This window comes from Solea solea, chromosome 3, assembly GCF_958295425.1.
Source record: "Solea solea chromosome 3, fSolSol10.1, whole genome shotgun sequence".
Taxonomy (NCBI): Eukaryota; Metazoa; Chordata; class Actinopteri; order Pleuronectiformes; family Soleidae; genus Solea; species Solea solea.
The window spans coordinates 11,676,676-11,702,928 of record NC_081136.1 but is presented as its reverse complement, the minus strand read 5'-3'; the positions used below and the strand labels follow the sequence as shown (position 1 = coordinate 11,702,928).

General features: G+C 39.6%; 3 protein-coding genes across 8 annotated transcripts in view; 1 reads left to right on the top strand and 2 right to left on the bottom strand.

Annotated features, from left to right (window-relative positions):
* The window catches only part of chd3 (chromodomain helicase DNA binding protein 3), a 52,344-nt gene extending 41,556 nt beyond the window's left edge, over positions 1 to 10,788 (bottom strand). For 2 of the 6 annotated variants that reach the window (XM_058625766.1, XM_058625769.1), the window contains exons 1-8: positions 10,224 to 10,788; positions 5,499 to 5,626; positions 4,829 to 5,017; positions 4,604 to 4,731; positions 3,094 to 3,332; positions 1,819 to 1,952; positions 1,583 to 1,712; positions 1,192 to 1,367 (exon numbers count right to left, since the gene is read on the bottom strand). In XM_058625766.1, coding sequence (XP_058481749.1) covers positions 1,192 to 1,367; positions 1,583 to 1,712; positions 1,819 to 1,952; positions 3,094 to 3,332; positions 4,604 to 4,731; positions 4,829 to 5,017; positions 5,499 to 5,626; positions 10,224 to 10,425 — 1,326 coding nt within the window. In that variant the 5' untranslated portion in view covers positions 10,426 to 10,788. The remainder of the gene's footprint in view (positions 1 to 1,191; positions 1,368 to 1,582; positions 1,713 to 1,818; positions 1,953 to 3,093; positions 3,333 to 4,603; positions 4,732 to 4,828; positions 5,018 to 5,498; positions 5,627 to 10,223) is intronic. The other 4 variants (XM_058625771.1, XM_058625764.1, XM_058625765.1 and 1 more) reach the window with 3 other exon arrangements.
* Positions 10,789 to 15,393: 4,605 nt separating this feature from the next.
* Positions 15,394 to 17,205, top strand: naa38 (N-alpha-acetyltransferase 38, NatC auxiliary subunit). Its single transcript, XM_058625773.1, has 3 exons — positions 15,394 to 15,533; positions 16,136 to 16,316; positions 16,505 to 17,205. Exons 1-3 carry the CDS (start codon positions 15,495 to 15,497, stop codon positions 16,627 to 16,629), a joined length of 345 nt encoding a protein of 114 aa, XP_058481756.1. The 5' UTR covers positions 15,394 to 15,494; the 3' UTR covers positions 16,630 to 17,205.
* Positions 17,206 to 17,247: 42 nt separating this feature from the next.
* Positions 17,248 to 25,151, bottom strand: dnajc3b (DnaJ (Hsp40) homolog, subfamily C, member 3b). The gene is made up of 12 exons (XM_058625772.1): positions 24,703 to 25,151; positions 23,816 to 23,926; positions 23,523 to 23,647; positions 23,319 to 23,393; positions 23,058 to 23,201; positions 21,979 to 22,160; positions 21,766 to 21,885; positions 21,291 to 21,396; positions 20,581 to 20,701; positions 19,381 to 19,513; positions 19,109 to 19,257; positions 17,248 to 18,703 (listed from the first exon to the last, which is right to left on the bottom strand). The coding sequence occupies exons 1-12, from the start codon at positions 24,785 to 24,787 to the stop codon at positions 18,558 to 18,560; spliced, it is 1,497 nt and encodes a 498-aa protein (XP_058481755.1). The 5' UTR covers positions 24,788 to 25,151; the 3' UTR covers positions 17,248 to 18,557.
* Positions 25,152 to 26,253: the final 1,102 nt, after the last annotated feature.

Sequence of the window (26,253 nt, the reverse complement as noted above, 5' to 3'; positions counted from 1 at the left end):
CTCAGAGACACTCGTACGGATTGCAACTAAGCTTTTTTATTGTGATTAGTAAAATGTCGAAAGCAAATAAAAGAGGAAATTATCTTGAGCTGAAAACCACTACATGCATGTTGCAGTTCTTGTTTTGATGTGGTGGGAGATAAAGCATGTTTGCCGACTTGGCAATGGCAAACTTGGCACGCCTGTGGTAGATTGTGCTACAAATAAACACAAAAATAAACTGAGAGATGCAATAATCACGTAACATTCTGCACATGGGTGCCTCAAAGATTAGTCTGAAGTGGTGATACACTATGTTTAAACTGAGCTGAATGACTAAACTTGTTTTCCCTCACGGCTTCAGTATGACAGTGCATGTTACAGTAATTGAATAGATTTACACCCATAGAACCACCTCAAGTATCTGTCTTTGTCCGGGCAAGAGCGTGTCGAGTGTGTGTGTGTGTGTGTGTGTGTGTGTGTGTGTGTGTGTGTGTGTGTGTGTGTGTGTGTGTGTGAATGGAGGTAGCTCTCTCTCACTCTCTCTCTCTCTGTTCTGTGATGCAACTACAAAGGCTCTATTCATCTATTCATCTCCAAACAAGTAAAAACAAACCACTTCTAACCTTTTTTTTTTTTTACACTGAGGTTTAGTAAAAGACCTCTTGCAGATAGATACATAGCCATAGCAGAATATGAAACTAAATCAGTCTCATGAGAATATGAATTTTAAAAGCTTTTAAATTTCAAGCACTGAAGTTGTTGTTTGCTTTGAAATGAATAGTATTTGACTAAGCATTCACTCTTTCCTTAGTCACCCTGTTTCTGCTTCTGTAAAAGATCTATGAGGGTGGGAGGCAGTTCACATCCAAACAGCAGCTCTGAGAGGCTATTCTGACATCCTGCAAAGAAATTCAAGCAGAAACTCTCCAAAAACTCACAAGTGCAATGGACGCAAGAATTGTGAAGCTGCTATCAAATAAGGGGTCCTATGTTAAAATGTAACTTGACCTGTTAATATGTTTTTGATTGAAATGACCATTTTCAGTTCTTTACAACCTATAAAATTATTTGAAACTCTGTTGTGCATAATAACTTGGAATAGCGCATTTCAATTTTTTTTATTTTTAACAAAAAAGAATGTTCTGATTCTGTGGATAAAGCATTTCTTCCATACAGGATCAGATGTGTTTTCCATGGTTTTGTACTCACGCAGTGCGGGCAGCTCCATTTGCCCTCGGGGGCTTTTTCCAGCTCAGGCTCAAGGCAGACGAGGTGGTAAGCTCTGGGACAAGTGTCGCATAGGATGATCTCCCCGCCCTGCTGACACACCTCGCAGTAGTCTTGATGGTCGGTCTCATAGCCTTCACCTTCCTCTTCACCTGGGACTGGGAGATAAAAAGAATTTTTTGCTTAGATAACGACATGTATTCACTGTAGCATTGTTTCAACAAACGTATGTAATGTCACCGCATTTATTTCAATCTACAGTTGTGTTAGTTAAACTTAGCACAGGAGTTATGAGACGGACATGGACATGTTAGACAGTATTATCATTTATAGTCACATATATGCTGTACATATAAAAAGCCATTTTCCTTACCTTTCTTCTTCTTCTTTGCAGGCCGTCCACGCTTGTTCTTCTTGACGCGGCCAGAGCTGTCAGAGCGAACCGAGGAGCTGTGAACGCTGGAGTCCTCCTGCTCAGACTCATCCTCATCCACATCCTCACTCTGACACACAACAGGGAGTAAGTCAAAAACAAAGGAAAAAGGTTTAAAAAAAATTTTCATTTAGCTCTGTCTAATGCAATTATGACACTATAAATTTAATAATCACCGAGCAGCTTTTCTTCCTCTTGGCACTTATGGGCGACAGTTTGATACGAATAGGTGCCATCTTTTTAGCCTTCGTAAGAGCCTTTTTCTTGTCTGAGACTCGAGGACTTTTACTGCGCTTCTTATAGCCAGGACCTGGATAGAGAAGAGTATCATATGCAGTGCTTGACATGAAACAAGGAACAAAGTATTGCGCATGCTGCATTAGCAAAGTGTGAGTGAAAATTAAAAGTTTGGATTCAAAGTACACTCAGGTTATTGTCTGGTATTAGCATGTAAACTACAAGATCAACTGTTGTAAAGATGTCAGCATGTGTTCATGATGACCTCTACTGTGTCATGTGCTTGTACATCTGTACAATGTCATGTGATCTTGGGTCAACCTTAACTGGAAACTACTTGTTCCATGTTACACTGATTTACATTACATTACATTACATGTCATTATTTACAACATAAATCATAACAACAAAATAATCTCCTTTTTACTGTGCTGCTTCACTCAGTATCAGTGACTCCATGTATTGCAAATACAGTCAAATCAGGCACAAAAGCGAAGGCGCCATTCGGACCTGATATTAACTGGATGACATTTGTGCACAAATCAAATTACATTCCTATGTATCTGTGTACATACAAACTAAAATCCTCACGGCCTGAGCTTAAATGATACCCTGCAAATGTCAGTCCCTGAGTCAGAACAGAACTTGGACATGATGCCTTTAACTATGCTTCTCCCATTACCTTGAATACTTTATACTCTTCTTCAATGTGAATGTTATTGGGGTTTCATTGGAATGTTTTTTGTTTTATTCTTTTATTTAACTAGATATTTTATTTCTTTTACAGTGTGTAATTGCTGTGTTTGTTTGTATCATGACTGGCATTTTAATATTTTAAGTATAAGTATAAAATGATGATTTTAATGAGTCTGAGTGCACAGATCTGTCTGATGTAAGCATGTTTGTGTGTGCTTCTCTGTGTGTGAATCTACAAGAGAGAGAGATAAAGAGAGAAAGACAGAGAGAGACTGCGAGAGAGTGTTAGGAGAAGCTGTGTGAATCAAAGCTCTACTCATGCTGCTGTAACATATAAATAAAATTTTATGTATAGAGTCGCAGGGTACTGGACACTGATTAGTGTAAAACATTTGTGAAACTGCAGCAGTTCAGAGGACTTCAGCTGAGGAGACGGTCTCTAATTTGGCCTGAGATTGGATAGTGGTAGACACATGCCTATAAACCTCCTCCTAATGTGGTTTAAGTTGACCACTAACCTTTGCCTTCTTTTGTCTTGGCTTTTCTGATCGGTGGTGGCTGTAGTGGCGGCTCGGGAGAGGCGGTCGCTGCTGAGACCTGCTCGGCGACGGCGATGGCAGCAGCTGCAGCAGCCGCCGCAACAGCAGCAGCGTTGCCTTTGAAGGGGTTGTTGGAGCTGAACTCTCTCCATTTGGCCCCCAAGATGGTCATCATCTTTGACATGGGGATCTTAGGGTTTTTCTTGGCTATCATTGGCCTGGGAGTAAGAGAGTTGGATAAAGCACAGATATCTGGTTAAACTTCTTTGTCAGCCATTAATGATATAAATGTTCCTGCTATTAAATGAAGTATAATTAAAGTCATTAAAATTGTTTCTGTGTCATGTCTGTTGTATCTGTAAAAGCTTTCACTTTTGAGTGTTAAAGGAAGAACTTCAGGGACCATTTGAGAGGTTTACGTCTACAGCTCTGTGTGAAGAAATTGGAAATCTGACGGATACATAACTTACGAACATACACATATATGACAGACATTTTTTCTGATCAGAGCTAACGCAAGTTTTGATCAGCCACAGAGGTCAAAGCAAAAAGCTGTCACTTACACACGTTTTCCGTGACAGTAGAAAACATCCAATTACTGACTTAATCCAAATAAAACCAGATATTTAAGACATGTAAACACGTTAGTCTGTGTGAAATTGTATTAAATTGAATTTCTCAAAGTTAACACACCCAGATAATGCAGGTGGAAGTCAAATTACTGTTGCATGTAAATTAGACCCAAATTGGCCTAGATGCTCAGATGCTCTATTCATGCTTCACAGTTGTCATCCCAGGTTTTCACCCAGAAATAATAGATGAAGATGGGACACAGAAGAAGCAAGTAAAAGTAAAGAATTTATGCTCTTTCAGCTTAAAAAATTAATATATTGAATTTAACGGATGGTAGAAAGACACAGAACATTGTGCTGAACAGCGAAAGTAGATTTGGTTGTAAAAGATCAACAAGAAAAATGCAGTGTTGCAATTCAGGGGTTGTATTTTTCATTGGTCAATGTTCTATGCCAATTAAAGTGAAGTATATAAATGTTTGTTTTCATCAATGTATTATGGTATATTATTTAATATTTTGATGGAATATCCTGATAATATTCCATCTTGTTTCATATCTTCTAATATAGTAAATATTGTTTTGAAGCCTCACTTAAAAAACAAAACCTCAACTCAAATCACAATTAGATATCTTACCAAAATCAGAAAACACCTGCACTATGCACTACTGTAACCATGCACTATGTCACCTATTTCAGTGGACATTTTTATCGCTAAACAACATTTCTTTTATTATACAATATCAAAAATGCTCGTACAAATTAGAACGTAATCACAAATGTGTTGTTTTATGTTAAAGAAGGGAAAAACATTGTGGCATGTAGACATTGAATTGAAAAATACTCGTATTTGATTTCACTGTATATAGTATATGTGTATCATCATAATGTAAAATAGACAAAAAAAATTGTAATACCGCATGAACTGGCTGAAGGCTTTGTAGTTTGTGAGCTCCCTGTAGTCTTCCTCTGTGAAGGTATGATCAACATCCTCCAAACCCCACTCCTTCGCCAGCTGTGCTGAGTTTTTCTGTTCTACTGGTTGCTGAAAAGAACCGAACAATATGTGCACAATCATGACTAACAAAGATGGATTTGACGAAAATGACAGACGTACATGTATCTGAACAATCAGGCTTTACCTTTGTTGTTTCCTCTTGACTACTGTCACGGTCCCCATCATCTTTTTTCTTCTTCTTGGTTTTCTTTTCTTTCCTTTCTTTATGTTTTTTCTTTTTCTTTTTCTCACCAGATCCATAGTCACTGGCTACACTGTCTGAGTTCCCACCGTAGTCTTTTTCTCTGTCTGAGTCTCTCTCTACATCACTGTCCTGAGGAGGGGATGAAAAAGGAAAAAAAAACAATAAAAATACTATACCTAATACTACTATCCAGGGAATGACTTATAAATGCAGTATGTTGCATTTAAACATAAACACATGTCTGTTACATTCAAACCATTGTCAAATCCTCTGCACACAGGATGTGATTTGTTTTAGGTTGAGACAGACAGAGACAAAACACAAAGAAGCCTCCATAAGGTGAATTCTACTGCTCAAAAAAACATGGTCGTTCAGCAGTTTGAAAGAATAATGCTTCTTGGCCCCGCCCACCTCTGCGCTGCTGTATACATACAAACTCTTCCTCAGTCAGGTCTGATAGTATTGCTTGACAGAGCCTGTTTTCAGATGGAGGACGCAGCACACAAATGCTGTTAATTTCTCTTCACAAAGACCGAAAAGCGGCAGAATAATAACATCAACAACAACAACAAAATCACCAAACGTTACGCATAAGCTTTAACAAACTTACGATCTTCTTGCGTTTTTTCACTTTGGCAGGTTTCCCCTCTTTCTCCTTCTTCTTTGTGTCCTTCTTTTTCTTCGGCCTTCCTTTCTTCCTGCACGGGACCTCTCTATCTGATTTCTCTGCCGCCTCTTCTAGGAAAAGAGCAGCATGAGTTAAAGAAAGCGTGAAAGAAAGACAGCTATCACAATCAGATGAACAATAATCTTTTCAAACCACTTCCCAGTGAGCTTGATAATCCCCGCTGAACATAATTGCACACAACAAAAGCCGTATGATAGCCACTGAGGCTACGGCAACCTTTGACCTAATCTGAATGATGCCACATGCTAAACTTGACACAGTAATTAAAAGAGGGGCCAGTGGATTTGACAGTTGGTGTTGCTATAGATTAGAGATGATTGGTTGATGATGATGCAAGTGTAGTAAACTGCAAACAAGATAGGAAGTCTGGCGCCATGAGGGGTCATAAAGGGGCTTAGCCACCTCACAACAGTATTTTCCGTCCCCTCTGTTTCAGCTTTATACATCTATAGAAAACTATTGAGGACAACAAAATAATTAGGCGAGATGTGTGTGACTGCAGAACCACTCTGGAAATAGGTCCTGCTGCTGATTTTTACACATAAAAGTAATTCATGATGTATGTACTTTGCAGATAGTCTATGATGCAATTTATGTGTATTAGGCTTTAAAAAAAGAGTCTGGTGTTATTTGAATCTTGAAAGTACCGCCAAAGCCAACAAATTTAACTTCTTGACTTAGTTTCTAGATGTGATATTTGGGGCATCTGAAGGGTACATTCAAGATTTAAAGGAAAGCGTCATATCCTTTAAAAATTCAAACAGATATAACCTTTCATTAAACAGAATCAGCTCCAATGCATTTACACAGAGCGTCTAAACACAGTTTATTATATTAAGGCATTTAAAAGTACATGGTGAATAATTACAGAATACCAGAGGCTTTAAATGTAAATGAATTTCACACTATGTCATCATCATTTTACATGTAACGGGAAAATCCTCTACAGTCATTTTTTTGACACTTTGATTTTTACAGTTTAATACAGAAAAATATTGTATTTATTGTAACATTAAACAGTAATAAAATGATATTGTATACAGCAACATACTATATAATAGGGCTGTGTATTGGCAAAAATAAGGTGATAGGACACATATTCCAATACAGGGATGACGATATGATATATTGGGATATTATGGGCAAGGTGATATATTTTTCCCAAAGCTTGTCTGTGTCCTCACTTCCAGAGTACAGATGATGTGAAAATAATCAGGCCAGTTATTCCCCATGGTACCTGGGTAAGCAGTTTAACCTACAGCCTGACCTGGCATGGATTAAATAGAGGGAGATGTTGCACCATGAAAGCCTCACCACAATATGAGCAGCCTATTTGATGTTGAGGGGCAACATTTTTTTTTGTTTGTTTGGGGGGGGGGATTTTATTGCCTGCCTGCTTTTATTAGTGCGCGCTCCCACCACCACCAAAAACAACAACAGCACAGCAGCACCACTCTCTCTTTCCTCCCGTTCACCGACCCCGCTTTCTGAGAAGCGTGTGCCCGACGAAGACGCACCCGAGGGCGGCAGCAGCAGGCACGCAGGGCTCGGTGATGCGGAGGGGCCCTCCGGCAAGACGGTCAACTGCAACGAGTTATCCTTTACCCCCGCGCTCTGCTGCTCCCACAGCGAGACCGTGACGATCTCCGTGACCGCTGCTAGAGGTCACATAGAGGTTACGGCTCTTACTGACGGGAAGCATAACACTAATCTATGCGTCTGGCACGGGAATGACATGGTGGCGGGTCCGGAGCTGAGCTAATGAAGTCCAAACACAAAGCGATGTATGATTCATGTCATAGCAAATAACACTTCTCCTATTATCAGTGCATTTCCTCCCTATAATGCCATCTGTACCGTTACTTTGTAAGTGTTTCCACGACATTTGCGTAAAGATATTCACCGTTTATATTGTTAGAAAATGTGCCACTGCAGCAATCCCATGTTAACTGTCAGAAACTTCCAGAAGCCAAACGTACTTTACGTTATCATCATTTTATATATATAAAAATTAATATCAAATATCATGATTATTATTATATTTATGTTGACTGAACCTTAAGTATGTCTGTATTAGGGATGTCCTGATCCATATTCTACCCTTTCTTTGCCACAGTCAAGTGAGATAAATAATGTTCCTCACTGAAGTTTAAAGAGAAAGAAGAAGCGACTTCTCTGTCATTCGTCTGCTGCTGCTGAAATATCACTTCTCTACTTGTTTGTTAAACAGGGGGTTTGATACCTGAGTGTTTACATTCATTCTCTAGACAAAATCTGACAAGAGTCGTAAACTTGAGCAACCACAACATTGTGTCCGTAGCCTTAACTCTTATCAACACCAACTTTTACGATACTATCTTTTTCTTTGTTATTCTTAAAAAGTTTTCCATAAACATGGCTTTGTTTCAACTAAATCAAGTCTTTATACACACAAAACCCCACAAAACGAATTTTCAAGCTGTAGTATATTTGCCAGGCCTGCGTGTGGCGCTGTAATGCAGCCACAAATGTACACCAAAAATGGAGAAGAAGTCATGGAGCATTCGCATAAAGCTTGTGTGCTGTGTACAGAGGTAGCACAATGACATCATAGTTTTCCAAAAGTTGCGTTTAGGTTGTATATATGGAAATGCATTTTTGAGATTTTTCACAAATAGCAAATACAAAAGTTTATTGAAGTGTTTTTTTTGGTTACAGACCCTAAACAAAAAGCCTTTAGTATGTACTGTACTTGAGGCAAGGGCCTAAATGTATGCACCACCCTGTTTCTACAGCAGTCTGAACTGACAAACTAGCCACAATGTGATTTTGTTTTTTTTCAGTGGAGACTTGCTATACAAATGAAGAAGAGCGACATCCTTTCTTGGGGAGTGCCAATGTAGCTTTTGGGAAAATAAATACTCCTGCATTTTGTACAGTATGCAGTTGCGCCATCAGATGTCACTAATTCGTCCACACTGCAACACATGCCACTGCATAGTTCTGGTAACTTTAAATAGGACACCAGGAACCATTTTCGAGGAACTAAATAGTTCCTACAGATTATTGTTTCCACCATGGTGCCTGAACCTACTCAAAGTACTACTCCCTCCCAAGTAGGGCCCCTTTTTGGGGCCAAAAAAACTACCCTGTATTTCCTTTTAGCTCCTTGTTCCTGTAGTGGAAACACACTTAAGTTGCCGGGAAAGTCCCTAGTTCCTGTAGTGGAAATGTGCCTTTATAGTGAGCAGAAATGCTACCAGCTCAACAGTCACACCTCCATGATGCCCTGCAAAAAGAGCAGCAGTGTCCTGTTTTGTCCTGTCACAGCCACAAAAAAGCAGTGGAGTGGGGGTAATGTGATTCAAAATATCACCAGGCTTTTGTATGTGCACATCAGATCATAACATCATCTCCTGGAAATCCAGCTACACACACAGCCTCGGGCCACCAGGAGTCCATGCTTTTGCCAGCCTTTAACTTTTTTATCCTTCAGGGCGGACTTTCTGCCCCTGCAACAACAGAAGCAGCAGCAGCAGCAGCAGCACAGTGACACTTGGTTGGGTGGCATGTCATGCAGCTGTCATGAGGAGGATTATTAAGGGGGCAACTTTTTCATGGAGGATAATGAGAAAATAAACAGCTGTGGGCAAGTTTAGCAGTCAAACTTTGTTTATTTTTCCACAGTCGTGTCCCATCTGCAGCTACACATGTGCACTCAATACTGTCAATAGCAAGTTCATGTAGTTTTAAAAGTAAACCAGCTTTACTCTAGATACTTGTCCCATATTTACCTATGCACATTCATTCTCTATCAAATGGAACTGGTTTATATTGAATCATTTCCTAAAATAAATCACAAAAAGTAGTGGGGTTTTTTTTAACTTAATTTGTGCTCTCGTCCCTTCTTTCCACAAAAGTATCCCCCTCAGCAGTATATTTTTTATGGGGACCCACTTTTTTTTAAATAAAAAACTATCATAATATAAATCTGCAACTACAATGAGAAGAGCAAATGTTGTTGTACCATGATACTTCAGAGTATTTTAGTGCCATTTCTGTAACACTGAATATAATTTTTTTAATTATTTACAGGTACATTTGTAAGATGTGAGGCTTCTGAGTGCAGGGAATGACTAACGTTGCTGTGGTTCAAAAAAGTAACTTGTAACTAAAGTGTGTTACTTTTTTATTTGCATATTCTTGTTGCTTTTCATCACCGCCTATTTTGCAGCTACAAGAGACCCACCTTGACCTACACATACATACAGTTTGTGTATGATCTAGAGTAAATAGCGAGTTTATGGGAGTTTTAGTGTTTCTATTTTCTCTTGTCACTTGCACAGCACTCTTGCAGCAGCAACAGTCCCATCTCCAGCTGCACATACGAGCATAAACTAAAGGCAATTTGGGATTTACGTGTTTAAAAAGTGGCTTCGAACAAAAGTGTGTTTCCATTTGATTTGCGCGCACTCACTCCTTGCTGGTCTCCGTACTGCTGTACCGTGTACTGGAGCTGGAGCAGCACCGACCTGGTACACAGACTGCGGGTTTTCTACCTTTAACATGTTTCGCTCCTTCTCTCTCCACGGTGTTTACGCAAAAAAGTAGAGTGTTTTTATTTCGTGTGCGCGCTCCCGACTTGTCCGCCAGTTTTCTGTACTGTACCTGGCGCGGCAGCGGCGGCGGCAGCGGCGGCTGCGGCTGCTGTTGCAGTTTCCCGAGGCGCCGCCGGCGAGTTTATGTCGCTTGCGTTCTCGCCTAGGTCTCCGTCGTCGTCGTCGTCTTCTTCTTCTTCATCAAAATCTCCTCCCTCGGAATTAACCACCATGCCCTCGTCTTCCTCACAGGAGCGGAGAGGAGAGGACATTATACTCCTGTCATTGGATCCGTCCTCGTATTCAAAAAAAGAGAAGCGAATTCTATATGATATTTATTTAATATTCAAATCGGCACGCGGGGGGAAAAGTGGGGGCGTTTTGGAATATTTTACACTAGGCAGAGCAACAAAGATGGCCGCCCTCTTATATTTATTTTTTAACAACCCCCCCAATAAGAAAAAAAAATCCCCTTACATAAAAAATGGCTGACTATATTATTTCAGAACGCACCCCCCTCCTCCTTTCTCTATCTCTCCCAGTCTCGCTTTCTCTCTGCGCGCGCCCCCTCCCTCCTTAAAAACGTACACATTGTTGCAAGAGAAATGTGTGTGTGTGTGTGTAACTACATGTAAGTTACATTGTTACTTGTTTCTTTACTGTCTGCTGTCCCCCCTCCCTCTCTATTCACACATACACACACACTCACTCTCTCTCTCTCTCTCTCTCTCTCTCACACACACACACACACTCTCTCTCTCTCTCACACACACACTCTCTCTCTCACACACACACACACGCACACACACACACATTCCCTCCGCCCCGGATCCAGATCAGTCACGACTCCGACACTTGCCTGGTGTCACTGTCACTTGCAAGATCACACACAACAAAACTCTGGCTTTCTGCATTGCAGAGCACATCTATCAAACATGGCCACCTTAAATTCTCCACAAACAGCCCCCACCGTGCTATAAAAACACACTTGGAGCTGTGTGTGTATACGAGTGTGTATTTGTGTGTGTGTGTGTGTGTGTGCTGGGGAGGGATTGAGAGAGGGGGGTTGGGAGAAATCTGCCGCAGCCATGCCCAGACTTACATCAGATTGTATTGCTTAAAAATTAACTACTTGTGGTGAGGATGAAAATGATGAATGAATTCATGATATGCAAAACTGCAGCCCCCCCTTTATGAAGCACCATATTAAACAGCTCAGAGAGAGCAGTCGATTGCTGCTACAATCCCCTTTTATATTTTGTGTTCTTCCTCTGAGCCTTCAGTAAAAAAACAGACACTCATCATAAGCAGGAGGCTGAGTCAACTGGATGGCAGTAAGGCCATGGGAATCCCTTCAACCCCAGCCAACCCCTGGTGCCTGCTGCTCAGGGCACTTTTGTTTTGACAAAAGGGAATTTTGATTTGCTGTGTTCACATTCAAAACCGCACACTGAAAGATGAGAGGGTCAGGCTGGAGGCAGCGTGGCAGCGGAACTGAGCCGCATCCCGATGAGTTCATGGTATACTTGTTACAGAAATAACACCATTTACTGTATGTTTAAAATATGTGGGAGGATTTTTTATGACATTCAACTAACTGAATTCACAGTACACAACTCGACAGGATAAAATAAGGTCAACTCAACTGGCATAAACCAGCAACTATCATGCTGATTTAGAATTAGCCAATACCATATCAGCGCTGATCAGATTCTCATCTAACACAGTGGATCAGATATCATGTAAAAATAAATCGATACAATCCAAAATACCTTTAATTGAACTAATTGAATTCGCTGCAAAAAATGAAAGCAGCAAATATCATGATCATTTTATCTTGTGTTCATATGCCCACACATAAATTGCATTAATCCATAACAAAAATAAGAAAACTGTCCAAAAAAACACTTGACTTAACAACACTGACATCATTGCTATATTGTACTTACTTTGATCAGTAATGTGCCTTAATTTGTAAGCTATTAGTGAAATTAAAATGCCATTGAAAACAAATTACATTTGAGTGTAACTTTTGTTGCTGATGTTATTATTCTGTATCTCTTAAGTCACCATTAACAGAAACTATGTAACATTATTTATTCAAGCAAAACTAACAGGCCTGACTGAGGGAGTGTTTGTGTGATACAGCAGCAGAGCAGGGCTGGACTGGAAAAGGAAGCATTAAAACTGTTCATCTGCTGTATGACAGTGTTTTTTGAGCAGGATAATTCACTTCCGGGTGCATCCTTGTGTTTTTAGTCATACCCCAACCTGGTTGCAGCCATCTGACACAAGAAAGTGACAGATGTATGGGTGATAGTCTTCGATATATGTGGGTGAGTGTATACTCCTTGATAAGCTACTGGATACCTTGAATTTCCTTTGGGATTAATAAAGAACCTACCTCTATCTCTTGCTTTACTAGCGCAACATTACTGTAGTTCTCAGTCTATTGTGGCGTAAAACAAATCAATTCCTGTACGCAGTGTCGGAATGTCACCAGGCAACATGAGATCTAAAGAGAGCTATACTGAGAAATACACGAACAGTTTGCATTTACAAGTTGTGCACTATTTCTGTATAGAATAGAATAGAGAAGTGACAACAGCAGCACACGAGGTGAGAACCTCGATTGAACCTCAGCCTACCACAACATACCACCACATCCTTGTGTAAAGCTCTCCAACATTCTTGTCTCACACAATATGTGTAACTCAGCTGTGGTGTTCATTCATTCCAATTACTGGCTCTCGTGTAAACAAGACTTTCAATTACGCCTCGTGATGTGCTGTGCACTCACTGCTGTCTCTGCTGCAACAGGTGACCGAGCTGCTGCCGCTGCTGCTCAGCTTCCATGCACCCACAAATGAGAAGAAAGGAATTTGTTAGTGTCTGAGCCAGGGGACACATCTGCCAAGACAGACACAGAGAGAGAGAGAGAGAGTGTGTGACACAAGACACACAGGAGGCAGGAAATGTGTGTGTGTGCGTGTGTGTGAGATCTGTGCAGTGAAAGTGAAGCCTCTGGCCACTGGGGTGTCTGTCACTGCCAGATTAGGTGGCTGGCAACACAAGCACATTGGATGTCTGAGTGTGTAGTTGATATATCCTCACCCACAGAATGTGTGTGTTTGTGTGTGTAAGGTATTTTATAGCTGTGCACAGTGCACGTGTCTGACTATGAGTCTGTGCTGCGGGTGAACGAGACATACTGCTGACCCCGACACACTGCTCTACTGTGCTGTTGCTGTGACTACACAGCCCCCTGTCCTCCCACCCACCCTTGTCCATTTGGCAGGGGATGCATGTCGAAGATGAGAGGGGAAAAGTGCCTCCCTTGGGTAACACACTTATAGCTAACCCAGATTTTAAGCAGTGGGACACACACAGAGAAGAGACACCAGCGTCTGTGCTCCATTCATAGCCAAGCTGCTTTTAACTAAGGAAACCTAGAGAGCGGATGAGGATTAAATAATATCAATGCAGAGGAAGTTTTTTTAAAGCTATAGTGTATAACTTGAAAACAAACAAATGTCCATTAGATTCAAACAAATGTCAAATGAGTTCACACAATACTGTTTAGGTCTATCAACATCACTCTGTGTTTCTCTGTATAGCAGTGTTTAGGTCTTGTGTCGCCCTGAGCCACACACAGGAAGTGACTCATTTTATGACAAGACAAATGCAGGTACAGCAACGCTGCTATAGTACAGTGAGACGACTGCCAACAGGTTGGAGTATGACTGAAAACACAAGTAAAAACATAAAGAAGCCTCCATGACAGGTTTTAGAAGTTAATTGTACCGCTCAAAACACATGCTTGTTCAGTAGATTGATGGTAATAAATGCTTCTTGAACTTATCCCATCACCCTGCACGGCTGCTACAAACGCTCCCTCAGTCAGGACAGTTTCGCTTAACAGAGCCTGTTTTCAGATGAAGGACACGGCAAACACATAATGTGACATTATTTCTGTTCACAAAAGACCAAACAGAGGCAGAATAATAGCAACAACAAAAATCACCAAAGGTTTAACTTTCTACTTTCTTAGACTAATGTATTTTATACTCATGCATCTTTGCCACACAAAATCCTCCTCATGCAGAGGCGGTCGTATTCCGTCAAAGTCGCATAAAGTAATTACAGGCATTCTTTTAGTTCTGAAAATATTAATTTTGGGTCATCTCACCACACATTTAGTGGCGACTAAATACTAATTTGTGAACATCAGTGCACACACATTAAATACATTTTCCTTTGATCTTTGCTTTTTCCATTGTGCATTACTGGATAATTTACTGTCCCATCACCCTCAAAAATATTCATTAACTAATCATACTAACAGTGCCATGGGTCACATGGTGGAACCAGACTTTCAACTAAACTGTTTTTTATTATTTATTTATTTATTTAATCACTTAAACATGTTAAACCTGCATGCAAATTAATAATATCTTTCTTTTCTAGGTACCAATGATTGGTTTATTTCCAAAAACCTCATATTCACTCTGCATTCTGATCATGATCAAGTTAAAATACATATCACACACACACACAAAAAAACGATATATCTTATTTATCACCATCTGTGTTTATCCCTTGGTTTTGACTGTTTTGACACAACATAGTTTCTTGTCTTACCATGTCATATGATGTTCTAAATTATCCCATCTTACCCTCCCACTAATCAGTCATCTGAGTTGTTACAACAATATTGAAGAAATTGGAAGTGGAAGTGGAAGAAATTTAACAGAATTTAAAATCATTCAAATCAGCTTGCTTATTCTCATAGTCCTGAATGAAGCCTCCACAAAACTGGGAAAGTATGTAGACAAATACAACATAGGAACTTTGTTGTTTTAACTTTGATCTTATCCAAGGTTTAAGTGAGAAACAAATATAGATAGCGAAATGAATAACACTAGTTGTAAGTGTTTACCAATTAAATACATGTTACACACCATCTTCTAAACAATACATGAAAATCTGATGAAACTCGGGTTGTTGACAGCGTGAAAGTAGTTCTTCGGAAACTAATTATCTTGTTATTACCACCTGTGGTCGCTGTTTAGCAAAATGCTAAAAGACGGATAGAAAAGAAGTACCTGATTTAGCAGTTAATACTCACGTTTGAAAATGTCCTTTTTCAATTTTCAAATTCTTCTTTTGCCTCAAACATGGTGTCCCCGTCGACGATAAATAAAATTTAAATTTATAGTTATAACATCAACTTGATCAACTTTACTGGACGGTTGTTCCGTTTGGAATATGCGGTTTCCGGTTTGGCTGGTCCGTCAGTGAAAGTCTTCCGTAAGCAAATGTAGGCGAAGCAGTAGCAGCTATGGCGACAACGATTGAGGAGAATGGTCCTTCGAGTCACGTATGTATTATGATAATTATTTTACAAAAATCATTTTAACATTACTATTTGACTATTTAGAAAAGAGAAACGATTTTCTTGAATTCTGTCTCGTCATTATGAAGGCTTAAGTCGCAATGTAACACTAGCCAGTGGCTAACGAATTAGCTTGTGCCACTGCTAAAACACTTGTTAAACATGTGTAGCATTCGCCTGGATTTACAAGACCTTACAGTTAACTCAGATAATGTGTATGAAAGTAAAAGGCGTCTTCAGCTGATTAATTTGTTAATGTTGGACCTGATCAGGAGCGAAACATCCAGTGTATTGAATCAAAAGAATATATAAATGAGATAACCTTAATTCTTAATGGAGTGGACTTCATGCGTGAAATGTACAGTTATTAAGCCACGATTAAGTAAAAGACGAATGCTAATGGATGGCATATATATATATATATATATATATATATATATATATATATATATATATATATATATATATATATATATATATATATATATACAGTATATATATATGTTATGGAGCATATCAGACAAGTGAACGTTGTGAAGTGAAATGAAGTGCAGTGTTATTTGAGTTACCTGTCCGTGGATGTTCAGGAGCAGCCTGATGTGTCGTCGTCGTCCTCCTCCCTGGCCAGACAGAAACTAGAGGGACTCCTGAATAAGAACATGAGGATTCGCATGACCGATGGACGGACTCTGGTGGGTCTCTTCCTCTGCACAGACCGGGACTGTAATGTCATCCTTGGCTCAGCTCAGGAATTCCTCAAATCTACAGGTAAATGAATCTAAAATGTAACACTTAAACTCCATTTGTGTTAAATGTGACAACAAAGTGAGATGTGTGAGAATAAGAAAGCATATTCATATACTGTCCATGTCAACAATCTGTCTTTGTAACGACCAGTGAAAAACTTGTTACCTGAATAATTGAGCTGGAGGTTCTTGGTCTTGCTTTGCCTGCAGACACATTCTCTCAGGGTGAACCAAGGGTTCTGGGCCTGGCCATGATCCCTGGTCACCATGTGGTGTCCATTGAGGTGGAGGCGGACAGTCTGGAGGACACACAAGGATTTGAAGTGAATCACTGATGGAGCTCAATCAGCTATGATGTGACTGACTCTAACTGAGCCTATCGTGAGGCTGTGGGAAAGATGGACATCTTCATGGTGGATTTTATCAAGTTGTTCAGCCTTTTGGGATGCAGAACTCCTGTGTCAGGATTCTATACTTAAACAATCAAAGAAGCATCCATTTCTTGTCACAGCTGTATGTCACAGTACATGTGTACAACTGTAGTGCATAACTTCTAAATATAATTGTGTCTCGTTATGATTAAATACGCTAAGGAGCGTTCCCCTAAAACTTTCAGAATTGAATTCTACTACTTAAAAAATAGTTCCCTTGCTCTGCTGCAGGCCTGATAGTGTTGCTCGACAGATCCTTATATTAAATGAAGGAGGAAGCATACAAATGTTACATCATTTCTGTTAATGAAGATCAAACAGGCAGAATAATAACACGGACAATGAAAATAATCACTGTAGGTTTTGCACTGCAGTTTAAAGAAAACAGCAGCTTTGTGGATTTATGTGGAAATGGTGCTTCATGTACAGTAAATGTGTTTATGTTACAAAATAAATTGCTGTATTTGTGACTTGAAACTACCATCACTTCTATACTCCCTTTATCATGTCTCAGAATATCAGTCTTGTTTCAATATTTTATTACAGGTGAGGATGTTAGCTGATTCAGTTTGGCAACAGAAAAATTGATGCCGCTAACAGCACAAAACCTAGAAAGCACCAGAAACAGTCCCACTCAGTTAGTTTTAAATGCAAAGATCTTGTCACATTGGCTCATACAATCAAGCAGTTATAGTCATTTCCTTAAGATATTGAAAAAAATAACTTAAATTGTCCTCATAAAAAAAGTAAAATCTTAAGAAGAATGTCAAAGTATAGTTAAACTGTTTTCCTCATTTGCAAAATTGTACTTGGATTACACTTTTGACTCAGATTTGTGCCTCAGTGCAACCAGGTGGACAAATATTCAACTCCACAGTTTAAGCACCGCACACAGGAGTAGAGAACACGGAGTGATTTTTGAAATGGGAAAAAAGTGCAAGTTTTCAAAGACATACTTTGAAATGAGTTAAAAGGTGGAGAGGGACAAAAAAAAAAACACAGTTGTAAACTCAGTCACCAGTTGCCATATTTGTGCAATAAATAGTCAAATTGTGTTTTAAACAGAAAAAAATTGGTTACATCAATGTTTGCAGCTGGATCATATAGCACAGCCTGTTCAGATTTAAAACACACTATATTCCAAGTAGGTAACTTTACAAAAAACAATCACGGAGCTACTGTAAGGATTTAAGATCCAAGGGGTTTCCAAACATTTAAACCCACAAATTGAATGTAATGGTGCTAAAGTCGCACCCATTTCAAATGAACATAGAGGTTCCTAATGTCATTAAATACAAACATTTTGGTTTTCTATAGGAGAAATGTTTTGACATGGTGAAAACTATAAACCAAAATCAGTCAACAGAATACTTTGATGAAAACGTCCATGAAATGTCCCGGCAGGAGCTACTGCATAAAAAAAGAAATGGCACAAAAGGAAAGTGGTTACTAAGGGCAGACATCCATTGACGTTTCAGCTTTCTGTTTCTATGATCTGAAATGTTGACACAGTTTCATTTTTCTTTTTCTGGCAGAGCAACAAGTACATTTGACAGGAGCCAAAAGTCATTAGGTCCTTTGTTTTATGTTAAAAAGTCCCAGTTCTTTCTTTAAAATAGCTTCAGCCTCTGCTGTCCAGACACAGCGTGAAAAAAAAAAAAAAAAAATCAAAGCTTCAATTTCCCCACAAAACTGTGTCCAGTCTGAAATTCTGGAGGAAGACTTTTCCATAAATCCACCACAGATCTTTCTCCCAATGTCCCATCAGATCCAAAATTGTCCCCACCCACCTCTCACTACCCGCCCCTCCTGTTGAGTTTGTCCTAGTTTGTCTAGTTGTACTGGAACTTGAAGTGAAAGCTGCCCCCAGACTCGAAGGGATTGAAGTTGAAAGGCCAGCCCTGCTGTCCTCCACCTCCACCCTGCTGGTTCTCTGGGTCCAGAGGATCCTCGCCAGCGTCGAACTTCTGCCTCATTTCTGACAAAACAAACAGGGCGGAGTTAGAGAGGCACAAAATAAGATGACGAAAGTTAAAGCACTGTTTAACGTGAGGTTTATATTGGATATATCTGTGTCACACTTTAAGCCAATTCAACCTCCTTAAATTTCATGTCAAAATTGAGGAACATTTTTACAGTCCATTAGTTCTGTTGCTCACAGACGTGTCTCATTTAGTTTCTTACAATAGTAAACATTAAAAAAAAAAAAGTTGATAACCTTTAAAAGGAACGAACAGCGTTATGTTATTTTAGTCAAAATCAGTCAATTCAAACACAATATCAATCATGATATTATATACTTAACGATAAACTCTGTACTTCTTTGTTTTAATTGAATCATATGAAGTGTCAGCCCTAGTGTGTGACTCATTTCGCTCCTGACCTGGGTCGGTTAGGACTTCTTTGGCCGACGCAATGTCAATAAATCTCTTTTCCGCTTCCTTCTTTTCTGTCTCGGACTGGAAGTTGTCTGGATGCCACTGCTGTGCTAGCTTCCTGTACGCTTTGATGATCTCCTGCTTGTTGGCATTCCTAAGAAAAACATCATTGGTGAGAATAAGTCGACGTGTTAAGAACTAAGGGGTGAAGCACACATGAAGGGTAGATGTGTTTAGTTTTATAACAGGCTGAAAGAAGCAAGCCGTAAATGTTTACCTGCTGACACCAAGGATCTTGTAGTAGTCTCTCTTACGGGAGATTTTGAGCATTTTCTGTGCTCGTTCCAGTCCATCTCTGATATCGCCATTTTCACTATCAAACTCTCTGGCCTCCTGGTAGTCCTCTACCGCTGAAACACAGATATTAAAAGAGCAGATATTTAATATTACAATTACAGACTTGTTTCCCTTTTTTTTCTTCTTTTTAATTAAATTAGAAGTGTAAGATGAACTTGATCCCCCGAACTTCCTGATAAGAAAATAAGGAACGGGGGTGGAGGTGAAATGAATAAAAACAATCCCACTCTCTGCTCAGTTACTGTTTACATATTGCACTTTACACTCATTGCACTTCCAGTGAATCGGACGACCAATTAAAAGAGCCCATTTTCTGTTTGATAGTAATGATTGACAGACAGATGGAGAGGGCCTGACTGCAGGATGAGGATTTTATTTTCCCTCATACAAAACACACAACCTTCTGGGCTAATGTGTAATTTTTCATTACATAAAGCTTTGCACCGACTTCATTATCAAGAATAAGGAACGAAGTGTGTTCCATTTCTGTTCAACATGTCTTTTATCTTTCAAATACGGAACAAAAGCTTGGCAACCCTCACCGACCCCATTAATCCTGACACTGGATTCTAAGAGGGTTTCCACGATACAAACACTGCTACGTCTTTTATAGTTAGTTGAGGTAATAGTAAAAATGAAACGGGTTGACTTTAAAAGCAATGAAAAGAATTATGTTATTGAATAAAAAGAATTCTGCTATTTCAGTCAAAATTGTAATAAAAACACAATATCAACCATAATATAAACAACTCGGAGCAAACTCATACACCATACAAACACTGCTACTTTTACAGTTAATAGCACTGTTGTATTTTTTTTTTTTTACAGTAAATCGGTCGTGCACATAGTATTGTTTAATTTGTATTCATTGACATGTTACACTGTTTTTGTGTGCACAAAATACCACATGGAGTGTTTTTATTGACTGCTTTTGCCAGCAATAGCTAACAATGGCTAGTCTGAGCTACGTTTGCATCCATGGTTAGTTCAATTTGTCTTCCATGTTTACATTTTGTCATCATTTTTAATACAATATGTTAAACCATGGAACACATGGTATAAAACGTGGTGTCTAAAAATACATTCCACGCACTGTGAAATCTCTGCTTGGTGTCATTACCTTTCTCGTAGTCTTGATTGAGGATATACGCCTCAGCTCGGTCTCGGAGGACGTTCGTGTTGCGAGGGGTTCGTTGATGAGCCTCTGAACACACATCGATCGCCTCCTGGGCCAGTTTGAGCTAATAATGGCAAGAGGCACAGGATCATTCATTCAATCATCTTCTACCACTTTACACTGGTGCCAATCCCAGCTGACATAGGGCGAAAGCACCCCGGACACGTCACCAGTCCATCACAGGGCCAAATAGAGACAAACAACCATTCATTCTCATATTAACACCTACAGTTAATTTGCCTAAGCAAATGTTTTCAGACAAACTGGGAAAACCCAAAGATAAACCATGCACACACAGGGAGAGGCACAAAACTAAAATCCTTACGCCTACATTTTTATTTTATTTCAGTCTGTTATTGTCACCCTGTCATCTCATCAATTCTCCGCTGCTGCTCTAAAGACGAACTTTCACCGGCCACTTTCACTTGCACTTAAAGTCACGCCTGCTACTGACATGTGAAAATTAAACACACAGGTTCAATATTTATAAAAAATAAAAAGGACAGTTTAGATGCATGAACACAGTGTAACGCTGGCTATAAGCACATTTCCGTATTTTGTTAAATCCAGAAACCTACTTGACCCTTTTTGTTGAAAGATTACAGGCATCATTTACATCTCCTTTAAATGTGCAAACAAAGGTTCTCACTCACCTTGACGAGGCAGAAGCAGATCCTCTCTTTAGCCAGGTTTGCGTAGTAAACAACATTGGGTTCTGTTTTCATGACCGACTCATACTTATCAATGGCCTCCTGAAACCTAAGTGACGGCAGAGAGTGTCAGACAAATGCAATAATTCAAACACATGAACAAAGAAGAGATGTTCTCAGTTATGTTATCATAATTTACGAGAGAGAAGGGCAGCAGGAGAGGATCATCATTTTGGGTTTTCTATGACTGATGCCTTTTCAGAAATCATGACAGCTGATGGCTAATGTTCTGTCTCTCCAACCTACATTTTATGTCTGCACTAGAGTGCAATTATATACAGTATTTTCAAATAAAAGAATGTAAAAACTAAATATTAAATACATGATCAAGTCATTAAAAAACAAAACAAATAACATGTTTTACTGACTTAGCTTCAAGTTTCTGGGAACAAAAATACCTCTAGGCAGCAGTACTGACCTTTCCACCTGAATGAGCTCTTCTGCTGAGTCCAGCTGCTTACTGAGCTTTTTCACCTGCTTGTAGTGACTGAAACACTCTTTATCATCCTGGTCGAGCTTGAGACACTCCCGTATGTGACTGTACAGAGAAAAAAAAAGAAACAACACCTGCTGAGCACTGAGAAAACAAGCTTTTCTGCACAACTTTGTTTATTCCATCAACGATGCTCACTTGAGCGACTCGTGGTGTTCTCCGAGGCTGTAGTGCAGCGTGCTGAGTTTCAGGAAGGCAGCGCGGTTGTCGTTGCGCAGCCTCGTTGTCGGTGTCAGATCCTGGATGGCTTTCTGTGGATCGCCCATTCGGATGTAGCATTCTGCACGAAGCTCCCGCGACTCAGGATCCCAGGGACAGATCTGAAGAATGATGACGTACAGAGACGTGCAAATGGATTCAACTTTGAGAAGAGGGAAAAACAGCATTTTCCTCAGCTGTTAAAACTCCAGTGTGTGACATCTGTCGCCAAAACACAGCTCAGGGTCTTTAACCCCCAGACTTACCCCACACCTCAGACAAGCCTGCAGAGCTCTCTGAATGGAACGACTCTCGGTCCAACTGTTCTTTCTCACATTTGTTTTAGAATCTCACGACCACACGCATCTTTCAGAGAACTGGGGCCAATTTGTTAACCTATAAAATGCATCCCTCTGTGTCTCCACAGACACAAAACAAAACTCTGCTATACTGAGAAACACAGAGACAGTTGTGTGGAGCTGATAGGCTTACTCAAATTTCTATATTATTACTATAATATAATATTAATAGTGTTTTTGTATAGCTCTTTATTTCTTCCTAATGTTTTAATTCTATATTATAATCTTCTTTTGACATCAAGTCTAAAGTCACTTATTAAAGGGAAATCATGTTATTAGATGATTGTTTGTCAATACAAATGAATGCCAGCCCTTTATATTTGATGTGTAAGATTAAATATTACACCTACTTAGTCTTTTTGACTTCCTTTGCTACCAAAGCAAATATACTGTAAGTAATTCTTGCGCAAAGAACAAGGACTTTTGTGTTTGAGTACAGAATTTGTGATTTTGTTTTTTTAAAATTGTATTAATTGTCCCATTTGCTTGTTTGTCTTCTTTTTGCTATTGTTACTGTCATTGTCATTTTGTCCCTTTTTTTTTCTTGTCCCATTGAAAAATCATTTAAAACTACATCATAGAGTACGCACAGATGTTGTTTGGTTAATGTCAGAGGACGTTACTATCAGACCCCACAGGGCAGCTGCAGCTGACACACACCTCTATGACTCTCTCCAGCAAAGTGATGGTCGTGCTGTAGTCTCCTTGGTGGTACGCAGCGTGGGCCTCCTCCTGCAGGTCCTCCAGCTCATTTGCTTTCATTAGCTGGTTGAGAGCTTCTTCGTGTTCTGGAGAGCGTTGAAGCTGAAAAACAGGTCAGTTTCTCCATTGACAATGTGATTTTTTTTTTATGGCAAGACACTAAAATGAAAGAAGCAGTGATGTTGGACAGAAAAAGTAGTAGCAAATCACTGAACTGACCACTGCTTCAAAGTCCTCCCTTGCCTCCTGCATGTTGCCCTGCTTCAGCAGGATATTCCCTCTCTGCAGTCTGGCCTGAAAATGGAGGAATATGAAAGAATGTGAAGACAAATAAAGGAGGTGTGACAGAGCATAAGAGAGAAACATGATATGCATACATGCACACAACATTTTGAGGTAATACAAAAACATTCTGGAGCTTACAGCCAGAAAGTCAGGCTTGAGCTGGATGGCTCTGGTCAGGTCTGGCAGGGCAGATTTGGATTTTCCCATGGCGAGGAAGACCGCAGCTCGCTTGTAGTAGGTTAAATAATTCTTAGAGTCTCCCTCTGGAAAATAACAGGAACACTTTTAACATCATTTCTATTTTGTAAGAAAACCAAAGAGCAGAGTGAGTGTGAATTAGTGCACAGATACTGATTGAAAATGACAGCCAGATGGTGAAAATAAAGACACGTGTGTGTCTCTGCAGGACAGGTCAGCATGTGTAACCTTACCCACAGCAGAGTGATAGTGGGACAAGGCTTCAGCCAGCTGACCGGCTGCCAGAAGTTTGCGGCCCATTTCCAAGTGGTGCTCGATCTCCACATGTGTTGCCCCCAAGACACCTGTAACATAAAACTGCTTGAGCCTCGCTGGAAATACATCACTGACAATGAGTGGGCAAGAAAACCACAGCAGCAGACCATAAAGTGGTTAATTTAGCATGTCTGTCTGCCTACCTGTGAGAGATCACAATCTGGCCTCACCAGAGTGAGAATACACACACTATAAAACAGGCGAGTCATACCTACTAACTTGTGACTCAACTTTCTTATATTTTGTATATTAACTGAAAATAGGGCTGTATGACATGGCCACAAATGTTTTCAAGATTTGTAATATTGGTAATTACCTGGATAAAATATCAGATCATCAACAGTTACATTTTGGTAGTCAGGCAACTATGGTCACACACTCCATGAAGGACAATGACGCATGGATTGTATCAGATTTTGCATTTTTATCTGTCCGATATCCGATCCAGTATCAGACCGATACTGACCGATGCTGAATGATACCCATTCCCATCCCAATTATTGATATTGAATAGTTATAGTGAATATATTATGTTGCATATTTATTTGTCACATATAATTTAACGTTGGCAAACACCTCATGAAGCTGTTCAGATTTTACTGACAAGTTATTTTAGTTATACACTAAAACAGAGATGAGGCAGCAGGGGCTTTTATTTTGGAAGGCCGGGATATCATTTAACCTTGTTAAGCTAACATTCTGTCACAGTTTGGGAAACTTTTGACAGCTACAAACAACAAACAAGCAGAGAACATCCGCAGACGTCCTCATAAAAGGATGATTTGAGTCTTAAGAGCAGTCTTACCGTCTAGCTGGATGTCCAGGATGACACACAGCAGTGACAGGGAACACAGGACCCCACTGAGTCCCGTCCGCCGACAAGACTCCATGACCGAACCCACTCACTCTGTGACACCGGAACCAGCGAACTTAACGCTTCTGCTTTCACGTCCAGCGAAAATGTCGATTCGTTTCATTGAAAACGATATTTTTTCTGTATTAAATACTCATCGTTTCCTCTCAGTCAAACCAAAACGGACAGCAACAACTGTGTATTTATGATCCCTCTGTCACAGCGCTCCGTGTGGAAATATGACACGCCGCTGAAAGGTTCCCCCACTCCCACCACCCCCTGAAAAAATAAAATAACAGTTCAGCGCCTTAAAAACTATGGTAGCGATATCTGGGATTTACGTTGACGTAAAATAAATTTACGTAACGCCATGATGGATGGATGAACAGATGGTGACCTGTACACTTTGTAAAATAAAACCTTTATCCCCCCCCACACACACACACACACACACCTCTTTTTCTGACTAACATTCCAGCGATTGGTCCACACAACGCATTTCCGGGTTGGTCAGTAAACGTGGGCTTCTCTCACTGGTCAGATTATTTTAAGTGTGACTCCACTCCTGTGACATCTGCAAGCTGCCAAAACGATGCCAGGCAGGTTAAACATGTAATAGCCGGTCTCAGCATGGATTACAGATATAAATATTCATCATGACTTTTAACTCTTATGAAATAGTTTCTATTATATCTAAGGCTGAATATTGGCCAATTTGGCCATCGTTAATTTGATTATTTATACCTGGGCTTTTCCTCCTGTGATTTGTCAAACTGACGTCTTTACAGAGGGCCCATTCCGGCCCATTTGCCTCAATTAAAGAAATCTACATTGATCTTTTAAGATGTCTTAAATCAAGTTTTGACCTAGCTGTCGAAATATCATAGTTACAGTATCTGTCATAGTATAATGAACTGGAATTGTGACAAATGATATTCAGTTGTAGATATCAATGTGAAACTAAATAATGACTATCCATAATAACTGCCCATATGAGCACAAAGACATGTTTTCCTCTTATCTAGATTAAAGTGTAAAGTCATGAAAACAAAAACAGCACACTTTTCTTTAAATAGAGCAGGTCTTCATCACTGTGGCTTTGATATGTGGCCTATTTATGTTATAATAAAACACAATCTATATACCTATCTATATATCTATATATAAGTGGGGTTATCACACTCATATTATGATGCACTTTAACCTTTATCTCCCGGTATCTTTACTGCATCAGACAAGACTTTAGAGATGACAAAGTCACAAAGAGCTCAAGTGTAAGTACTTTTAAAAAGCACAACAAAATGAAATGGTGGGTTAGTTCTGCAAAATAGTGTATTTTTCAAGCGCAAAAAATACCATTTCTAAAATTATTGAATTTTTTTATTTTTGTAAATGTTAGTTAGTTATATTTTTGTCTGTTTGTCATTTTAGTTCCCCTTCTGTGATGCCAGGTATGTAATTGTGGCTGTAATTTGTTTGTGGAAAAACCCCACAGACATGTTA

Bases quoted from the DNA above. Each gene is read 5' to 3' on its own strand.
- naa38 (XM_058625773.1), top strand. From the start codon at position 15,495: ATGGCGACAACGATTGAGGAGAATGGTCCTTCGAGTCAC. The intron at 15,534-16,135 runs GTATGTATTATG...GTGGATGTTCAG, and splicing joins AGAATGGTCCTTCGAGTCAC to GAGCAGCCTGATGTGTCGTC. The intron at 16,317-16,504 runs GTAAATGAATCT...CTTTGCCTGCAG, and splicing joins GGAATTCCTCAAATCTACAG to ACACATTCTCTCAGGGTGAA.
- dnajc3b (XM_058625772.1), bottom strand. From the start codon at position 24,787: ATGGAGTCTTGTCGGCGGACGGGACTCAGTGGGGTCCTGTGTTCCCTG. The intron at 21,886-21,978 runs GTGAGCATCGTT...TTCTCTGTACAG, and splicing joins GAACACCACGAGTCGCTCAA to TCACATACGGGAGTGTCTCA. The intron at 18,704-19,108 runs GTCAGGAGCGAA...TTGTTTTGTCAG, and splicing joins AGAAGTCCTAACCGACCCAG to AAATGAGGCAGAAGTTCGAC.